Consider the following 21,566-nt stretch of genomic DNA (forward strand, 5'->3'; position numbering starts at 1 on the left):
AAATATAATAAAATTAAGAAAAAAGAATACTCAATTCTAAAGGTGTGTAAAAATAAAAGACCAGAGGAAGTTATACTATCATAAAATCAATTTCATCATATTTTAAGGTATATTCATGAATATAGCCAAAGCATTTGAAAAATGAGTATAGAAATCAAAGGAAATAAAGAATCTCAGAGATAGGGCTACCCATAGTTTTTCAGGTACTTCTATAATTGTGTTTTAAAAGAGATTAGGCATTCTTAGATTTTTGGTTTTATTATCCAGAACATTTTACAGTAGCTCTACTTTAAAAACAAAACCTCTTTCCTCTCCCATTTCAGTGAACGTAATACAAGACATTCACACCTAAAAGTATTAAGGTTACTTGTCTATTTTAAAGTGAAACAACTTGTAAGAAAAATATGCACGTATTAAGAAGCAGTTTAGATAAGCATTTAAACAAAATTAAGCTGTCCTCATATGCTTAATATATAAATTTGAGTCATTGTAGCATTTAATACCCATACTAAAAAGTCATCTAAGCTCACCACAAAAAATATATACTTTCTAAAATGAACAGTTAAGTTTAATGTGTGAAAATTACTTTGCTTTCTTCCTTTGCAAAGTAAAGAAAAAGCTCTTATTTAGAAAGTCTTGTATCATATTAAATAAACAAAATACTTATTCTATAAAATTATCAGAAATCTGTCAGTATTGGGCAACACAACATTTTTTTAAAATATACCTGAAAACCTTTTTTAAAAGATGAGCGGACAACCTTTGTTCATCAAGGAAAAAAAAAAATCACAAAACTATAAGAAATATAAAATAAACAAAAACACATGTACTGCAATAATTTCTTATCCTGAACCCAAAGTAGAATTATGGTTTTGAATTAAAACAAAGTCTATCCTGTTCATATTGTTGACAGGAGTTAATGTGTCTCCTATTAATCAGTTCTTTAATAAATTAAGTTAATCCCATGCAATGTTGTTCTCTTATATAAATTAGTCCCCAATCCTTGCCCTTGAGGGCCCAAGAGTGTCATAATTCAAACATAAAAGTCATATAACATGGGAAACTTGAAACCAATGTTACACTTTTGTTGAAAGAATATTACAATTAGAATAAATCATACTTCAATTAAAATAAGAATTTTTCCAGTACATAAGTAAACCTGGTTTCTAATCAATTTACCTTATTTACTATAAAATTAATATTTTTATAATCATAAACATTTTAAGTGGGATCCTTGCATTTTGTGCCTATTGCAGTTAAATCTCATGAGTAAAACAGAGTTTTAGTGGCAAAGTCAAACTTAAAACACAAATTTCAAGTCTTTATGCATGAAGATGCATATGCAAAAGAACAAAATGATAGTATCAATGTGATGCTGCCTACTTCTGAATATCTACGTAGAAATAATTATGGAGATTGATTTAAGAAATAAAAACAAAAAGAATAAAAAGTACATCACAGATTTGTTTATAGTAGGAAGAAAACAGAGAAAAATATATTTTCAAAGAGATTTCTGTTAAATCAATAATGACACACAATTTTGATGGAATATTATACAGAAACTGAAAATTGTATCAGTAAATATATTTATTGATATGGGAAATTATTCATTTTATATGTCTGAATGAGCAAAACAATTTGTATAATTGCATAAAATCCTGGTATACTTCTATGGAGACAACTTGGTCATTTCTAACTTGACTACCATTTAACCTAATGAATGCCATTAATAAAGAAGAAATATAGGGTTACAACTCTGGCAAAAACCCATCTGCAAATATTGGATCCTATCAGTCTTTGAGCTAAAAGATGAACAAAGTGAGAAACTACAAAAGGTATTTAAAACAGAACTCCTCTTTATGAGTCCTCTCAAATCTGATAAGCAATCACCAGGCCCCTAAGACCTACAACTCTGCCAGTGATTCACTCTAAACTTAGAGGAATTTTCAAACATTTATATGAATGAAATTACTGACTATGAAGATGACTCTTTTCATGTCTGCGTTTGTGTGTGGGTGACAGACAGACAGACACTCACACACACATACACAGAAGGAGGAATGAGAAGAAGGAAGGGCTAGAATAAACAGAATAATGCTTACCTGAAATAGCCTAGTAAAAATATCAAATTCAAAAACTGAAATGTAATCATTGCAAGTTAAATCAATGGTTGATTTTAGAGCCATTGCTTCCAGGCCAGAGCTAATTTGATGGACCTCATGAAGGCACTGTCTGAATACTTTCCATGGTACAATAGTTCTACACAAGGGAAAAACAAAATAAGTGAATTAAGCATCAGTGAAGACACACCTTTCATTGAAACAGCACAAATCCTAAAATTAATTTAGTATTTATATTAATAAACAGTTGAGAAGATTATTCCTAATTTAGATCACATGTAACAAGTTCTGCTAACATGGCTATTTTGAATTTGCTAAGAATAGGACAAAAATCTTAATTTTCTCTCAAACTATCAAATTTTCTCTTGGCTATCAAGAGTTCTCTAGAAAGACATCCAAAAGAATATGTTAGGGTCAAAGTCTTATGCAGCATGACCTCTTCATTTGCATACAAAGTTATTTAACTATGCCCTTTGTTTCCTTAAAATAATTACAAGACAGTCAACCTATATAATAGTGAGAATCCTTTATTTGCTACACAAAAGAATAATGTATATCCACATTTCAAGAAAGTTATGGTGGAAAGTCATCAAGACTTATGTGCTACCTCCAGATGTTTTCTGCACAGATGCAAAACACAGATTATCTAAACTTTTCATATCAATGCAAAGAAAAATCTTGCTTTATAAACATAATTAAAACAGTTATCTCATGGGAATTTATTTATCCAATATCCATTCACTAATTTATCTTTATTATCATATGCCAAAAGTAAGATGTATTAACATGCTTCTAAAATCTAGAAGAGCACAGGATGGTAACAAAGAAAAACTTCTATCCCATTCACTTACCTAGTCAGTTTCCAATATTTACCCATTCTCTGCCCAAACCCCATGAAAATCAGTAATACTCATGCTTTCCTTAGGCCCTCCTCCTTTTAGATACCAAATGCCTATTCCTGAATACATGAAGTAACATTACATTGTTTTAAAAAATTTAATCTCTAGTCTTCAAAATAGTACAGCACAAAAGCTATATGCGTCTTAAAAGACAGCAACTGTTTAAATGTTAGGTTTTTCTTTACTATATCATTGTCTCTTGAGAAATAAGTTACTGAAGCAGAAATGGTCTAAATTTTGTTCGCGCTGATCTCCTAATGATGCATTATGGAAATTACAACGTTGACACTCATGAATCATTATCCATAGCAGTGGCTGCCACTCTTTAGCATGCACTGAGTCATTGGAAGGGACTTAACACAGAGGTTATCCAGCCAATATGCTCTGTACGCAGTTTGGGGCCTGAGAATGGACAGATGTCAGTTTTCAGGTGACCACTTTTGAAAGTCACTGATCTGCTGTATCTATCATGTGCTAGGGAAAGGCACTGTTGGGGCAAATAACTACAGACATTCAATATACCATCTCTGCTCCTGAAAAACACATACTTTTGGGGTAAGACAGGTAGCTTCTAAAAGACACAGTTGATGGCTACACATAAGGGCTAGAGGAATTCCAAGGAAGTTTGTGTGATATGGCATAAATGAATGATCAGACAGCTTAGAATATAATGTTAAGTTTATAAGAAACTTTAGGTCTGATGTACCATAAAAGAAGAAAAATATGAGTCTTAATACCTCAAAGGGATTTTCTCTATGTATGAAAAAAACAGGAAACCACAGAGAACTGAAGAGAGATACCACATCAGATGCCATTTAGAAGAAACACACGTCAGACTCTGATTAACATAATGCTTTTTCTTAAAAGAGCAAGGAAATCTTTTGATAATATTAGAGAGCTAGCAATTTATAATGAAATGTAAATATGTGATTATGCCCCAGGATAACAGGGACCATGAAAGTAGCTCCCATGAGGCACATTTTTCCTTTTCCAAATTCAAGTTCCAAATACCTAACAAACACAAGGAATATAAACTCTAACATTCAGAGAGAAAAAAATTGATCAAAGATCTACGGATTTAAGAATGGCACGGAGTCAGGAGCCAGTGGCTCATGCCTGTAATCCTAGCTTCTCAAGAGGCAGAGATCAGGAGGATCGAGGTTTGAAGCCAGCCCAAATGAGAAAAAAAACTATCACAAGAAAGGGTTGGTGGAGTGGCTCAAGGTGTCGGTCCTGAGTTCAAACTCTAGTGCCACAACAAGAAAGACAAATGAAAAAAAAGGAAAGAGGAAAGGAAAAGGAAAGGATGGATATTAACTGGTCTAGAAAAGCACAACACTCTGTTTTGTTTTGGGTACAAGATATAAAATATAAATAAATTGGCCAAATAGATACCTTCAATGTTTGTTTGGTGTATAAAGTATAAAAGTAAAAAATAATTAGCTAGCTAGAAATCTTCAGTACTTAGCATAAAGTTATCACCATCTGATGTTTTAAGGTGCATGCACATCTAACTCGTATGACAACAGTGATTCTCCAGTGAAAATTGTACATGATGCGCAAATTTCTAAAATTTTATTCTAACACACTACTCCAGAACAACCATTTCCAAATTAAAGGCTACATTTCCACAGTACTTGCATGAATGGGACTCTATCACAGTTCATTTGTGATGAACCCTAAAGCCCAAATAAGCATCACTCATTCACTGGAAATAGTGAAGGCAGTAACAATTATGAAGATGACAGAGCATTATTTGGTTAAATTATCACAAAGAAAAGTTTGTATAGCAGATCCCACACCTTTCATATGCTTGGCAAACCACAGATGTGTAGGACATAGGGGGACTGTAGAGGAGGAGGGTTTCATGAGTGAAGAACAGAAAGGGAGTACAAAATTGTCTTTTAAACGAAGCAAACAAGCATTGTTCTGAAGTCGATGTACACAGAATCTAAACTGCCCAAAGAGGACTAGAAGTGGCTAGCACATTCTTTCCTGAGGTGCATGGGGCAGGAGCAATGGGAAGACAATTACACAGCAATGTTTCCAATTACGTCTTCCCCTAGAAACAAAACCAGTGAGAGAAAATATTAAAACATGTAGGAACCTAAGTGTGGTGGCAATGACCTAAGGAAAAGAGATAGGGAAGAAAAACAATAACAATTAAAAAAACCATAAACATGCCAAGTTAAGCTTCACATTCTCACCATGAGAAATCTTTGATCTGTTACTTGACAATTATAATTATAAAGCACATTGTTTGTGGCTGAGTTACATTAATATAAACCAAACCCCACAAATAATTGTCAATCTATAAGGAACAGAATACAAGACCAATGAATGGTCAGGTAGGTATTACAATTATCTCATTTCAGGATCTTTAGAGTTCTAATTAAAAATAAGATCTGCCATTTATTGATGGTTTACCACTACTCTCCTACTACACTGAAATCTTTACATGAATTTTTTTAAGTGATAGCTTCCTTCACACAATGTAACAAGAAATAAAAATATGATATGTAAGGATACATTATAGTTTTGTTATAGACAATGTATCCTAATCTGTATATACAAAAAAGAGTAATTATCTTTAAAAGTCTTGAAAAACAGAGCTCCCTTTTAGAGAAAAGAAGATTAGTTAGGTGCAGGAAAACAAAACTAAAAAGGTATCAGTGGGTCAGCAACTCATCGATCACTCAAAATTCCAGGCTTGTTTCCAATAGGAAAGTGTGTATTACTCTAATTTGAAAATCCTGCACTTTTAAGACAAAAGTAAAAGGAGTGAAACAAAGTGTTGGGAAAATAATATGAAAAGAAAAAGGTTAAATATTTTCATGAAACTCTAGTGCATAAAAGGCTACAGATTTTATGCACTAAAAAAAAGGCACTGCACATAATGAAGGCGAAAGTATCAACAAAGGCTACAGTGTTTGGAAACAAGAAGTTACACACATGCAAGGTGTGAATTGAGAACCTCACAACACTTGCAGAAAGCAAACTGGCAACAAGGATCCAAAGGCTTTGCATTTTGACCCACAAGGTCTACTTTCCAGGAAAGTTTGCCTAAAACTTAAAATAGCAGTGCAAACTCACCCACAAGGTCTTCAAGGCAGATTTGTGCATAATCACAAAAAGCTAAAACAAGTAAATTCATGAGTGACAATGGAGTAGAAAAACATTTAATAGCAATTAAATTTGTACAGGAACATATTTACCATGTTGGGCTGAGGGCATAGCTCAAGTAGTAGAGTGCATATATATATATATATACATAAATATGCATATATATATATATGCAGAAGGGAACTGAATGTGTTTGCTGAATATAAAACCAATATAAAAATCATGCACTTATGTGTGTGTGTGTGTGTGTGTTCAATACTATACAAAAGTGTCCCTGATAGCTTATTACATGAAAATGGTATTTTCACAATTATTATGTCCCTTCTTATTGTCCAATGTTTAAAACTATTTCTGTCTAGAAAGATCACCACAAATTTTAATTGATGATTAGAGGATTGAGGAAGAACTGTGATTTTTATAATTTTTCATTTTCTGAGTCTGTTCAAAGTATTTTTTTTTTTTGGCAGAACTGGGGTTTTGAACCCAGGGCTTTGCACTTACTAGGCAAGCACTCTACAGCTTGAGCCATACCCCAGCCCTTGTTGATTTAGTTATTTTTCTGATAGGGTCTCAGGTTTTTGTCCAGGCTGACCTGAACTACAATCCTCCTACTTATATTTAGTTGGAGTTACAGTAGCACTCTACTAGGCTGAGCATACAGGTTGAGATGGATCTCATCAACTTTTTGTCCAGGCTGATCTTGAACTGCAATACTACACATTTCTGCCTCCTAATTAGCTTGGATTATAGGCATGAGCCATCCCACCCAGCTCCATTCATGGATTAAAGAAATATATGATATATTAAACCTTTAAAAAGCATTGTGTAGTAGAAAGAATTAAAACAAAGCAGTATTTGCCTATGATGTGATTTTGTATATAGAAATTACAAAAAAGACTGCATATTAAAGTATGAGAAATCAGAAGGGAATTGAATGTGTTTGCTGAATATAAAACCAATATAAAAATCATGCTTCTAAAAATCAGCAACACATACATAGAAAATAAAATTTAAATACTTCACTCTTGCAATGCTTTCTGAAAATGTTGATATAATAGGAATGAAGCTACCAAGAGTTGAGCAAGGCCACACACACACACACACACACACACACACACACACACACACACACACAGTCAAAGACATAAAAGACATGAATAAAGAGATGGAACACTTTAATAGACTGTCAGGCTCAGTAGTATAAACATGTCAGTTCTCTTCAAATTGATCTAAAGATTTAATAAAACCTTAATCAAAAATCCCAGGAGGTATTTCTGTAGTAGAAATAAACTGATTCTAAACTTCGTAGGGAAATACCAAGAGCCAAGATTAGAATAAGGCAACCTTCAGTGAAACCAACACTGAAAAGTTTATATTTTTTACATTAATTAAGAGGTGGCATTAACACATGAATAGACAAATAAAGAGATGAAACAAAACTCCAATTTTAGAAGCAAATGCATTCACTCATGAGAACTAATGATAACATGACTCTATATGGCACCCAGGAGGAATATGCAGCTTTTGATAAATGTGCACAAGTGGTAGGAGATCCCTGACTTCTCCCTCCTATCATACTAAAAAATAAGTTTTAAGTACATCTTAGACTTGAGTATGTAAAGTAAAAACAAAGTATTTTAGAAGAAACATAAGAATATATCTTCATTACTTTGGAGCAGGCAAAAAATTTAAATGTGCTCAAAAAATTTTAAATATTCAATGCATAAAGGAAAAGATAAATTTAAAAACCTATGTTCATGAGAAGATATCATTAACAAAAAGTAAAAAGAATCCACACATTAATAGAAATCATTTATATACATATAAACAAACGATTCATATCCATAATGCATAAAGACTTCTAAAGATAAATAACATAAATAAGTACAAACTAAAAAAAAAGAGCAATTTCCATATACTGGCAACACAAAGAAATCAAAGGCTCAATAAACATATGAAGAGAAGCTCAACTTTATCGATCATCAGGAAAAAATAAAGTTAAAATATGAAGAAATTCCACTTTACTCCTAGACAAAACAACTTCTTACAAAAAAAAAAAAATGTATCTGGGCACAATGGCTATATTCCCAACTACTCAGTTCCAGGCCAGTCCAGGTAAAAAGCTAATGAGATCACATCTTAACAAACTAGCCAAGTATGGTACAACACACCTATAATTCTGCCAATATAGGAGGCTGTAGGAAGAGGACTGTGATCTGAGGATGGCCCAAAGAAAAATTGCAAGACAATATCTCCAAAATATCTAAAGCAAAAAAGGGTTGGTGGCATAGCTCAAGTGGCTGAGTTCTGTTCGGTAATCTCAAGGTCCAGAGTTCAAATTCCAGTTCTGAAAAAAAAATTTAATGACACTATGAAGGGCTGAGGAGGACATGGAGCAATCAGAACCACTAGACACTGCTCACAGATGATTACATTAGTACAAGCACTTTGGAAAACTGTTGGCAGTCTACTAAAACTACAATGCTGCATGAACTCAAAAGCCACCAACTTCAATCACACACACCCATTAGAAATGCTAGGTGATATTTAGAAAGTGCACAAGAAAAGTTTGCTATTGATAATTATTCAAAAGAGAAGGAACTCAATGTCCATCAACGATACAATGAATAGACATATGGTGGAGCGAGGGGAAGGAGTAAAGTAGTGCCATATGCAAGAACAGGGTGGAATTCCAAAAACATAATTAAGAGTCAAAGAAGACAAACTTATTTTAAAGGACTTAAATCTTTAAAGGACTTGAATCTGTATGACTCAAGTACTTCTGATTCACTATGAAAATCCAAGGGAGGACACTGTGGGTGGGCAGTGTCTAGATAGGTCTTGCTGAGGAGGCTGGGGTAGGGCCTCTCAGCACAGGTGAGACAGCAGTCCCCTTAGGGAGCATTTTCATTGGTGTACTCAGTTTGGGAACAGTTCTTATTCTACACTTATAATTTGTGCGTTTTTCTCTATGCACATTAAACTCTAATTATGTACTAAACTTTTTAAAATATTGCACTGAAAATCCAAGACTAAAGAAACTTTGGAGGAGACAATGCAGTCAACATATCTGTTGCTTGCCAGCTTTGTTGCAGTGGTAGTGATGGATTAAAACCCATCTTACCTCAGGCATATATAATGCTATGCTGACTTTAAACAAAAACAAAACCTTTTCAATCTGTATTATTCCATCTCCTATTATAAATATTATGTTGACGTTTTCAGAAAATTCACCATGATCAGTAAGGATATATTCAGCATTAGTACCTTTAAATTAAGGGCTAACTTTGTTCAGAAGATAATAGGATATTCATAAGATATTTGATATGCTTTGGTTTTTTATTAGGGATGCAAAATATTAGAACTGTGATTCTTAAGACTGCTGACATTTTGTATGTAGTTATTACTTCAATCCAATTTTTTTGTAATGACTTTACTTCTTGACGTATATGAAAATAGATTGTTATCAGGCTATTACTGCTCTTGTTGTTCCATCAGTAAGGGAAAAACAATTGTTTCCCAGCAGCCTACAGAAAGAGCACATGAAAAACCACCCTGGTCAAACAGCTGCATTAAACGTGCTCCTCTTTGATATGACTGCAACCATGTTTACCAGGGATATTCATAAGTAGATCTAACCATTCTTCCTCAGAAATGAAAATTCTCAACTTTCATAGAGAAAGACATTGTCACTGGGTTTTTGTGATAGATTTCTTTTCCTTCTCAAAAAACTCATGATATTTTGTCTATAGAAGACAGCATTACTCTCTGTACAGCAGACAATTATCCTTCTCATCTCCATAGTCTGCAACCTAAACCTAGAATCATAAATTTTTTATAGAATTGAAGAATAAGAAAATACTTTGTATCAGTACTTTATTACTACTTTTCTCAGTAACTTCATTCATGAGATAGATTTCTCTATGACTTCTTGTCTCACATCCTAACCTTTGAACAAGAAAAATATTTACTATAGCTATGAAATTACTTCATAGATAATTCTATTCATTTTCTAACTTTGAAAATACAGTTTATGGATGAAAAGAGACAAGAAGAAGAGCTTCAAATATGCAATGCATAAAAATATTTAAGAATTCTAGTTTTATTTTTTCCACTTAGTAGCCATTGACAATAGAAAAGAAAGATTCTGATCTTAAAACAATGGATATTTATTCTTTTCTTTCTAACACACAACTGGTCTTCATTATATTTTCTCTGAAAGTTAAGTAACACTTGTTAAGTTCATGAATTATAATAGCTCATGCCTTTGATGTGCTGAGATCAGATTAAATAAAGTTAGGAAATCACATACACTAAAATTAGAAAGTCTGTTCACAGCAAAGTTTAGTAAAGTTTTAGCAATAAGAACTGTTTTATTATAAAAAAAAGTCAATAATGAAACAAAATTCCTCACAAACCTCTGAACATAGGTCAATTAGGTTAACAAGCAATAAGTGAAGCTTACAAGAAATATAAAGTAAATTGAGGCAAAAGAAATAACTTGCAACAATATCCTCTGAAGAAATTGTGTACATACTATTCATAGTTATATCCACCAAAAAGTCCTTGTAATGAGAGAAACTACTGATAATTTGGCATAACTACTTTGCTATAAAGTAATCACAAAAGAAAAAACAGAACTATACAGGGAAAACAATTATTATATTTCATAATAATCAACATTCAAAATACAGACTAGAAAGATAAATCAGCAGTCTATGAAGAAAAATACATTTCAACAAACTGATTTTTTTAAAATGTAATTATCTTGCTATTAAATCACAGATAGCTTCTCAAACAGAAGAAACTGATTCTAAGAACTGTACAGTCTGGGATTTGAACCTACTCACAAGCTGACAATTTAATCTATCACAGTTTCATGGATGCTGGCCAAAGATGCTATGTGTCTGGGTCAAAGAACTTTTTCCCACTCAACAAGAGTAGTGGTCAGAGCATCACAAGTTTCTTTCACTTGTTCCCTGAGCCTCAATTCCCAGTCAGATGATGCAAACAAAGAGAGCCAGGTGACAATGCTTACTGTGGATTTTGTTACTGGAGTAGAGCCCAGCCAGGTTTTAAGGGGACCAGATGTTTTGCATTCCTGGCCTTTGGGTATGGAGTTCTTTGCAGCACAGGAGGAAAGCGAGGTAGAAAGCTCTAGCAGAGAAGGGCACACGCGTGGAGGGACTGAGAACTGGGGCCTCGCGGAGTTGGGGAAACAGTTATTAGATACTTTATAAGGAAACCAGCATTCCCAGATATTTCCATATGGGGTCTCTTTTGAAATTTAAGTCAGTTACATTTCAAATTATTGTGAAATAAACTTAGCATTACAGTGAAGCTAAGAATCCTTATAAGAAAACCAGCATTCTTGGTAAAGATAAGATAAAATCATCCACCTACTCACTGTACAGCCGTATCAATGCATTTACTCAGGGCACACCATTTATTCCATGCACACCAATGCCCAATATGTCTATTCTTTGCACAGCAAAGTCCAACATTCTTGGGATACACCAAAATCCAACATACCTACTTAATGTACACCAAAAACTCAAAATCTACTCTGTTGTAACCCACAGAGGCTACTCAAGTTTGGCTGTAAAAGAGACTTACAGAAATTTTTATAAATGAAATGAGGCATCAGAATAATGGCTGGCTGTTAACTTCATCTATGAAAACTTTAATTTTTTATCTAGTTTGATCCTTCAGTACTGGTTCATCTCCATCTTTCTGTAAGTAGGTTGAATATCTTTGAGGGGAGGGGAGGGGAGGGGAGGGAAGGAGTTTCAAGTTCATTGATAGGTCCTTGAAGTAGAGGAGACTCTACTGTGGATCATAAACCAAGACCCTTACTTAAGAGTCTTTGCTCACCAAGAAATATCCTAAGTATTATATGGTTCCATGTAAAGCTTATCTCATTGATGCAAGACTTCTCCTCTTCATGCCAGTGGCATTAACCATTGTAAATTAATAAAATCTTTATTCTGAGATTTAGAACAGTTTGTGGGTTTACTTAATATAGGCCCACTCTCTAACCCTGTTGTTCATTCTAATAAAATCAAGTTTCAAGGATGAAAACCATAACCTAAATTATGGTGATTTCACTGAGTTAAATGCCAATTACTTATCGTAACCCCTCAATAAATAAATGCATTCTTTTAGAGTAAAGAGAAAGAAAAAAATATGAAGAAAAAATGAAGAATGCATTTATGTTACCTTGAAGTTACTATGTACCCTTCTTTTGAACTATAGTAGACACCAGACTGATTATCATCAGTCACCCAAGGCATTCCCCACTAAATAGTGATAGGTCTCTTATTAGTGTATGTATAAGCTTTAAAGACCAGCTTCTCCACCAAGGCAGAGCACTCCTCTGACCACTGTAGTTAATGACTACTAGCAAATCAACTTACTATATGTGGTATTCCTTAGGCACTTTTTAACGGCTGAGAGCTAATTTTTTAAAGTATTTATCTATCATCTCTGTATATACTGTCTTACCCAAATTGCATATATTTTGCTTAGAATTAAAATTATAACTTGGCATCTTATTCCTCCTTTATATCTAGGATCTTTTTACAAGGAGTTGAGCAAAATAAGCCTGCATTAAGTATGTAAGTTTTATTTTCTCATTCACGTAAAAATACTTTGATTTTTTAAAACACAATAATGAAGTTGGCTAAATAAAAATATTAATTAGCAATTTTTTTCAATTTTATTTCCCTCCTTCCCTCCATCTATCCCTTTTTTCCTTCCTTTCTTCCTAGAAAACATGCTACACAATGTCATTGTAATAGTCCTTAATTTCGACTGTGTACCTCTTCCTTCAATTAATATAATTAGATTGCTGTTTGTTTCACAAGAGAGAAAACTGATCTATTTAATATATCAGAAGAACATGTACCTTATTCACCAGAGAGGAAAAGAAAGAATTTTCCCTTGTTTCTTATTGAAAGTGAAAGGAAAATACAGGAAAATAAAGAAGGTCCGCACCACTTCCTCAGGAAATCAAAGGGAGAGGCAATAAATGAGCAATAAATAGGTAACTTTTCACCCATGGTATCAAGACCATTTCCCACCTTAAATCTTTTATATAGAGATACACATTATCAGAACACTTCTATTTTTTATATTTAACTGTTTTTTGGCTTTTGCTTTTATATTGCTAGAGAGTATGGAACTTCTATCAAAATCAAATATTAATTGTATTACTTATGGAATGAATAATAAATATGCTCATAACATTTAGGGTAAGATCAAAGGTTTTAATTGTTTAGTTTCTTTACAATACAGGTTACATGTTATGTGCCAATTTTATGTACCTATAGATAGGTTTTAGCCTTTCTAACCTCCACAACAGCCCTGGATAATGGTATTATTAGCTTCATACACACTTTATAAATGAGGAAACAGATACATGGAAAAGCCATGTAGCTTCCCAAAGTAACAAAGCTAGGAAATGTTGCAGTCAGCACCAGCACACACATGCCGGCTCCAGTGCCTGCAGCCCTACCTAAGCATGCTGTGTCCCAGTCAAGCAAGTTCTGTCTCTCCATCCTTTCATCTCCCTCTACATCTCAACTCATTTGAATTAAATGGAAAACAGTTCCTGAAAGTCTATATAAGGCACACTGTGCTAGCTGCTTCAGAAATACAAATATGAATAAAATAAACCTGACTTCATGAAGTTTATACACTAATGTAAAGATAACTACACAAATATTTTAATAAGACAAAGAAAATAGTCAATGTAGAAGATAAGCAACAGGTTAGAGACATTTAAGAATTAAACAGTCTAATAATAACAATACAGGGGGAAATCATGAGGAGGATGAACTTTTAGGGACTTTGCAGAGATTATAAAAACATTAAATTGGAAGAAATAGTATGAGCAAAGACACAGAAACCTGCAGCTGCTAAGGCATCACAGAAGAGTCATGACAGTGTGGCTGAAGAACGTGACATACATAAAGGAGCAGACCCAATGGTATATGTAACTCATACATCAACCAACAACTGCAGAGTATCTGCAGCACAAACAATCCTCAAAGGACTCATTCAATAACCATTTAAAAACAGTTAAAGATTATATCAAAAGTAGAGCTACCATTTGTAAGAATACTGGCGACAAAGTTTAATTTATAATAAAACTAATATGTATGTCTTATTTTTACTAAATTTTGTGTGAGAAGTCATCAAAGAGCTTCACAATCAAGCACAGAAAATCTACACTCAATAAGAGAAGCATTTCTAAACTATAACAAGAATAAAAGAATGCACTGGTTTACTGTGAGGAAGGATGTATATGACTGAGGAGAAACAAAAAAAGGAGACTTGATTTCTGAACTGAATTTGAAAAAATGGCCAAAATTCTGGGATGGAAGAAAATAAAGAGGGAACAGAGACACCCAGGGAGTAGAACAAAATGAATTGATGATAGGTAGATCAACTTAGGAAAAGTCATTATGAACTGAGTGGAGAACAGACATTGTTCATCTGTCCATCCAGTAATGTTTACAGTCTGCTAATTATTATTATTGCCTATACATTCTAGGAAATGTGGCAGGCTCTGAACAATGCAGAAAAGTAAGAGAATTATCTGCCTTCAAAGAAACTTTCTATTCTGTTGGAAATTTCTCAAATGGGAAATGTGAACATGTCAGCAGTTCATTATAATCCAGTATGATGGATGTGGGCATAGGTATTTGGCAGCACAGAGTAAGGATATCCACTTTAGATTGGGCAGTCAAAGAAAGCTGAGTAGGACATAAGGGACTGGGAAGCAAAGATAACCAAGTATGGAAAAAGAAGTATGCAAGAAAAAATATGAGTAGTGTTGAATAGTGTGTGTCTCTGAAGGTGAACTGAGTACAAAGAGATGAAATTAGAAAACAAAACAACCAATCAAACAAAAAATCCAGTTCCTACAGATGTCATGTTGATGGAGTTTTAGACTTTGTCCCAGAACCACTATTTACAATAAAAGATGAGAATGATCAGCTCTGATTTCTAGAGAGCTCACTAGTCTCAGAACAACTGAATGAGCCATTATAGAAGATAGGTATAGGGTTGGAGGAGTAGCTCTTGCAGTAGAGTGTCTGCCCAAGGTCAGTACCACCAGAAAAAAAAAACATCCTAGAAGATAGGGATAACAATCAGAACACTGTTGGCAGTAATTCAGGGAAGAGTCTGAACTTGAACTTGAAGAAAAAACAAACTAAAGTAAAAGTGGGGAGGAGAAGACACAAAGAAAAGATTCAAGAATTAATATCCATTGGTTCTTGTTGAACTATACTTCATTTGGAAACTTATGACTAAATCTCCAATTGCTACCTTTCATTCTTGGAAAAATAACTGCCACATAGTCTAAACACATTAATGTTTTCCTCCCTCCCCCTCTTCTCTCTTTCTTTCCTTCCTGAACAGCTAGTTATACATTTTATGAGCCTCTTGCTTAAAAAGTTTCAGGATAATAAACCAGTTTTCCAAACAATGAAGACTCATTTTGTTATTGTACTGTGCTTTTTGCATAATTTACTTACACACATATATTCAATAACCACCTTTCTTTTTTCTATTTCTAGTATCTTCGGTCAACAGACTACAAAAATAAAATCAAGATTTATGTATTAAAATATTAAGTGAATTTGCACAAAAGTTTAACAGATGCGGGAGTTCCCAATCACTCTGTCATGACCCATTTTTTATTATTGATCCCCTTTGGCCTCTAAGCAATCAGACCCTCTTTAACTCTGGACTCAGGGCCTGGGCAGAGCAGTCAGCCCTGCCATGATTTTAAAAAGACTGGGAGGCACAACAATAAAGCATTAGGCATATGGCACTTAAAGTTGTTTCCCTATTCCCCATTTTCATGAGGTCTGAATCCTGAAATTGTCTTATGAGTCTTATATAGCCCTATGAACAATAGCTTATTCCCAGTCTTAATTGAATCTTGATGTTTTGTTACAGTTGACTCTGTCCCTTTTGCAAAAAAAAGTTAGTAATAATTTTAAGCTAAAAACCACTTTATAAATATCATAATCTGTGGCTGTTCTTAGAACCAGTCTCCCAACAATTGTGTTTTTGAAAATAATGGTGTTAAAGACTAGTCAGGCATCAATGTGTAGTGAGGTAAATAACAGGAGTGCGTCAAGACAAGAACAAAGTTAAGGTAAATACAAATTGGTACAGCAAATGAAGATAAAAGAATTCAACCCACTGAACATTTACAGCATTTGTTTACTTGTTTATTTATTCCAATACATGGAACATGGTGAAAATTCATAGTTTCTTCAATCTCACAGATATATCATTAATTTGGAAAACTACAGAAATATGTGCAAGTGCTAGAAGCAACTCGAAGCTGGCTCTCAAAACTAAAAATGTTATAGATGAACTATGTAGCTTATTGGAGTCAGTGAAAACAAGAGACACAGGCAGAAGGATTTGGGAAACAGGAGGAGTATTTAAACAGTATTTCAAAATTTCCCCGACTCGATGCAGTAGTGATTTCAGTAGCACTGCAGTTCAACAGAAATTTCAGACCTTTAATGTCTATGGTTGTAAATAAAGAGAAATAAAGAAATCTCAACTAGGGCTGGCAGAGTGGCTCAAGTGGTAGAGCTCCTACCTAGCAAGCATGAGGTCCTGAGTTCAAACCCCAGTACCACAATAAATAAATAAATAAAAGATGTTTCAATTTTATAATTCTCTGTGGCTTGAGGTGCCAGCAAAGTGAACTCCTGTCTTGAAAAACATGTGAGCAACTTTCTATTTCTCACTGACCTTATGACAAGTAAACAATTTTATAACTCACCAGAAACTTCACTTTAAAAAATATAATACCATGAACAATCTGTCTCATATACTTCCTTAAAAATTTACAGGAAATTTCATCTTGAAGGTCACCAAATGTTTACACTGGGATTACACCATTAATATATGAGCTGCAAACTCTCCCATTCATCCTTCCAGAACTCATCAAGCCCTTTCTGCTTTCTGACATTCACAAATATGGCATTAGAATATCCTTCATTATCTAATTTAGACGTGAGACAAGAATGAAACTTTTAACTTCTCATTCAGAAATGGATATAGGAACATTATAAACGAGAACATTTAGAATACACAAAGTTCATGTTATTGGCAATAATGGTTTTTGTCTCCTTTAGTTACTAAAAATAATTCAGAATACAGTTTAATTTTAGAAGTGAAAAAAGGCCTTAATTAGTTTTTTATTTTGGCTATACTGGAATTTGAACTCAGTACCTGCTTGCTAGACAGGTGACTTACCATTTCAGCCATACCCTCAGGTCTTTTTTGCTTTATGTTTTGGATAGGATCTGGCATTTTTGCCCAGGGCCAGCCACAGACTGCAATCCTTCTACCTATGGCCTTCCATGTAGCGGGGATTATAGGCACATGCTGCTTATTTATTGAGATGGTACCCTGCAAAATTTTTGGTCTCACTAACTTTTTGCAGGGTCTGGCCCTGAACCATGATCCTCTCAATCTCCACTTCCTGAGTAGATAAAGGCTTTAATATTTTTGAAACCAAGCCAGGCAAGGTGGTGCATGCACTTAGGAGGCTGAGGCACAATGATTACAAGTTTAAAGCCAGCCTAGACGTCATAGCAAGTCCAAGGACAGCCTGGGCGACATAGCTACATAGCTTAAAATCCTATTTAAAGGACAAAAACAAAACAGAAAACCTTTCTGAAACCAAAAATTATCTATTAAGATGTGCTTTATTCTATGTAAGTATGTTCTAGTTATGGTGGTAACTATTAACATTTTGTAAAACACAAAAAAGGAAAACAAATGTTACACTTCACTAATGTCAAAGCACTAAAGTCACAAAAAACATATCTACACATTTTATATGTGTAATTTCATTAGCTACAGAATAAATTTAGAATTTTAACAGTATTAAAACAATCTCTGTAGAGGCCGTCACTCTTCCTCCTTAATACTCAAAATGCTGACTGTATTCAAGAGCGTTCCAAGGGTGCTCTCTCACTAACGAGACCCTAAAAAAGATTACTGAGAAAACTGTTTGTCTCCTGATGCTCACTTCTTGATCATCCTACTGAGAAAAGCCCAACAAAAGTTTTGTTTTAAATTATACTGACTTTAAACAACCAATTCTTACTATTCTTATTAATACAAAACTCAGTGGACTTTCTGAGTTCTTAAAGCTCTTAATTATGTGATAGGTGAACACTAAGTTATAAGAAGTTATGACCACCTCATGTGTATAAACTATTTTATGTTCCTTTGCTCTCAGAGCAAACAGACTCCGAATTCTTATAGGATAAATAATCCTGTCTAACCTCATGCTACTTTTTAATACAAAAACTATTAAGGCATAATAATTTTACTATTACAGTATAGTTTTGGTGGTTACACCAGAACAAGTATCAATCAAAATACTTATCAAAAATAAACTCAAATACTACTTCCAAATACTCTAGTAAAATCTATTCCACATGGAAGTGGAGGCAGGATAGCAATTAGGTAACCTTGTTAAGATGAATACAAACTATAAAAATTATTTTTACTTACTTGTCTCCAAAAAACTTTCTCCAGAATTCGGCAGCATCTGCTTTAGTGATACGGAAGTTATCTCCCTGGAACTGACCACTGGGAAAGATTGCTTTAATTTCTGCCAGCATGTGACTGAAGATAAGGGACAGTTTTGTGAGATTTCGTCTGTAGACACAGGAGGAAAAATGAAAAGAAAAATAAATATCTGACTATAAGTTTGATTTAAAGGGAACCTATATTAAGACAAATCAAATTATGTCTATATATATACATATATATATGTATATATATATCAACTAAGGTCTTGATCATGAACCTCAACTTAATAATAACCCCAAAAACAATGTTCTTAGAAAACACTGCACATTGAAATTCTTAACAAGGTTTCACTTATCACTTACTCATACATAAATTTAAGAGAAACATGATAAAAATAATTTCATGATTTCACTGAACTCACAGTTGAATGGGAAAGAGAAACACTTAAAAAAATAATAAATACAAATGTTCTAAGCAAAAGATAGAGTGACTATTTCTATCTGGTAAATCCAGGAAAATGTTGCTATAAGAGAGGAAATTCCAGGAAGATAAGTGGTTGTTTGACAGATGGAGTAGAGAGAAAAGGCTGGAGGTAAGTCAGATTTTCTGATGATGGGTTTTGAATACGTGCATATGTTCAAAGTTCCCTGGAAATTCTTATATGCTCCTCTTATTAAAAGGAACTGTTCTCTTTCATTGGAGGGGTGAATTCAAGTATGATATATTTGATACATTGTAAGACCATTTATAAAGTGCTACAATGTACCCCTACCCAGCACAACAATAACAACAATAAAAAGGGAACTGCTATAAGAAATTGGGTCCCAAAATTGAATCAAAGACTAAGGCAAGATGTTTCAAAAGGAAAAAGTTATGATCGAATGAAAAGATGGTTTAGAAAGAAGGAAAACTCAGGGATCACCACTGTTCTAATTTCCATGTATCTGGAAATCGGAACAGAATTTGAAACATGCTTCATACTGCAAAATATACTATCACCTTAGTATTTCTTAAGTTTACAATATTAATTATGTCATTCAGGCCCAAACTTCTAGTGCTAGATAATAAAAAAGCAACTGAAAAAGAAAATACTGAGTAAGTTTTCAGGTTTCAATTGACCTTACTTCTTTTGTTGTTACTGTTGGCAGGGCAGGAGGTACATGGTTTGAACTCAAGACCTTGTGCTTGGTAAGCAGGAACTCTAAAACTTGAGCCTACCCCCAGTACTCTTTAGCTTTAGTTATCTTTCAAATACGCAAACCTCCTACCTATAGCCGCTCAAATAACCAGGGTTATAAAGTGAGTCACCAAACTCAACTTGTTTGTTGAGATGGGGTCTCCCCAACTGCCATCCTCCAGATCTCAACCTCCCAAGTAGCTGAGATTATAGGTACTTGCACCACATCAGCATGACCTTACTTCTTTATAGTTTTGTTTACTCAGAATCACCAGAACTATATACATATATATATATATATATGAAACGTGCACAATTATATGTATATATTTTAAATATATTTTTGTGTTGATGCTCCAGGTACTATATGTGTATTGGGAGCTAAGATGGAGGCAAGTGGTTTTAGAAAATAACAGAAAAATTAACATTGGCAAAGCTATCAAACTTGCAACTTGTAAGACCATACAATATTTCAACAAGCCTTTGCCATTAAAATCTCCATTTTTCTCATGTATCTGTATTTAAAGCCTCAAATAACAAGAAAAAAAAACACGTTTGATACCAAAAAGGTCATGTGACATGCACTTATCAATAAAGTCAATGGATGTCACTCTTTGTAAAGCATTTACAAAAGAAATATGGAACTTTCTACATAAGATGAACACAGAATAAGAATAGATATTATTCCCTAAATACATTTACCCTCACGTGTAAAAATAAAAATGGCAACTAATCCACATTATTTAAAATATGTCTATTTTTAAAATGGAATCAGATGTTAAGCAGCATTTTATTGCAAAAAACAAACGATCTGCAAATTCACTAGATAATACATAAATGCTCCATCATTTTTGTTAGAGCCAGTTACCCTGTGCATGGCTCAACCTAATTCAAATGCAAATCCTCTGTTAATCAGACAAATCTTTGATATTGACCTGATTTCCTCATATACAGCAGTACATCCTCACTTAGATGATGTCAGATACAAGATGCTTAGTCTTAGGAAGTGAAAAGAGAACTGTCACACTATATCAAAGAAAAGACCTGTGCCCAACATGAAGTGCAACTGACCATTAAGATTTCAGTCTAAGGAAACCAAAAGTCACCTTAGAAAATGTGAAATGAATTTATTCCTATAATTAGACTAGAGGGTTAATTTTCCACTGAATTTCCAATTGATACATATAAGACAGAAGAAAAAAATCCATAGGGTTATAATTAGGGTGAACCAACTGTTCCTTATTTTCTGAAACAGTTGCTTTCCACCTCTATGTTTCTTTGTTCTTTAATCATATCCAAATGTTTTTCATTTTTACTCATTAGGTCTAAAGTCTGAACACAAAACCACTGATTACCGTTTGATTCACTGGCTATGCAGACACTCAACTTTAGAGCAGAAATAGTTAACATCCTATAATTTATACTCTAGAAACTTGAATAATTTTTCATGAATATATAATTCTATTTTCTTGTTCCTACAACTCTAGCTCTACATTTTTTATTTTCTTGCATAAACTAAAACAATGAAAAATATATTTTCCTTTAGTACTGAAACTGAAGTTCACACTGTTAAAATTATTTGAACTCATCAGATTCAGGTAACATTATTTTTCAACTATATCAGAACTTACTTATATTTCTTTTACTTTTATACTCACA

The 21,566-nt window shown here is 33.7% G+C and overlaps 1 protein-coding gene across 4 annotated transcripts in view; it reads right to left on the reverse strand.

Moving 5' to 3' along the window:
* Positions 1 to 21,566, reverse strand: part of Cblb (Cbl proto-oncogene B) — a 181,826-nt gene that overhangs the window by 77,061 nt on the left and 83,199 nt on the right. For all 4 annotated transcript variants that reach the window (XM_020183482.2, XM_020183485.2, XM_020183483.2 and 1 more), the window contains 2 exons: positions 18,710 to 18,856; positions 2,103 to 2,259 (listed from right to left, as the gene is read on the reverse strand). In XM_020183482.2, coding sequence (XP_020039071.1) covers positions 2,103 to 2,259; positions 18,710 to 18,856 — 304 coding nt within the window. The remainder of the gene's footprint in view (positions 1 to 2,102; positions 2,260 to 18,709; positions 18,857 to 21,566) is intronic.

The sequence above is a fragment of the Castor canadensis genome, chromosome 5, assembly GCF_047511655.1.
Source record: "Castor canadensis chromosome 5, mCasCan1.hap1v2, whole genome shotgun sequence".
NCBI lineage: Eukaryota > Metazoa > Chordata > Mammalia > Rodentia > Castoridae > Castor > Castor canadensis.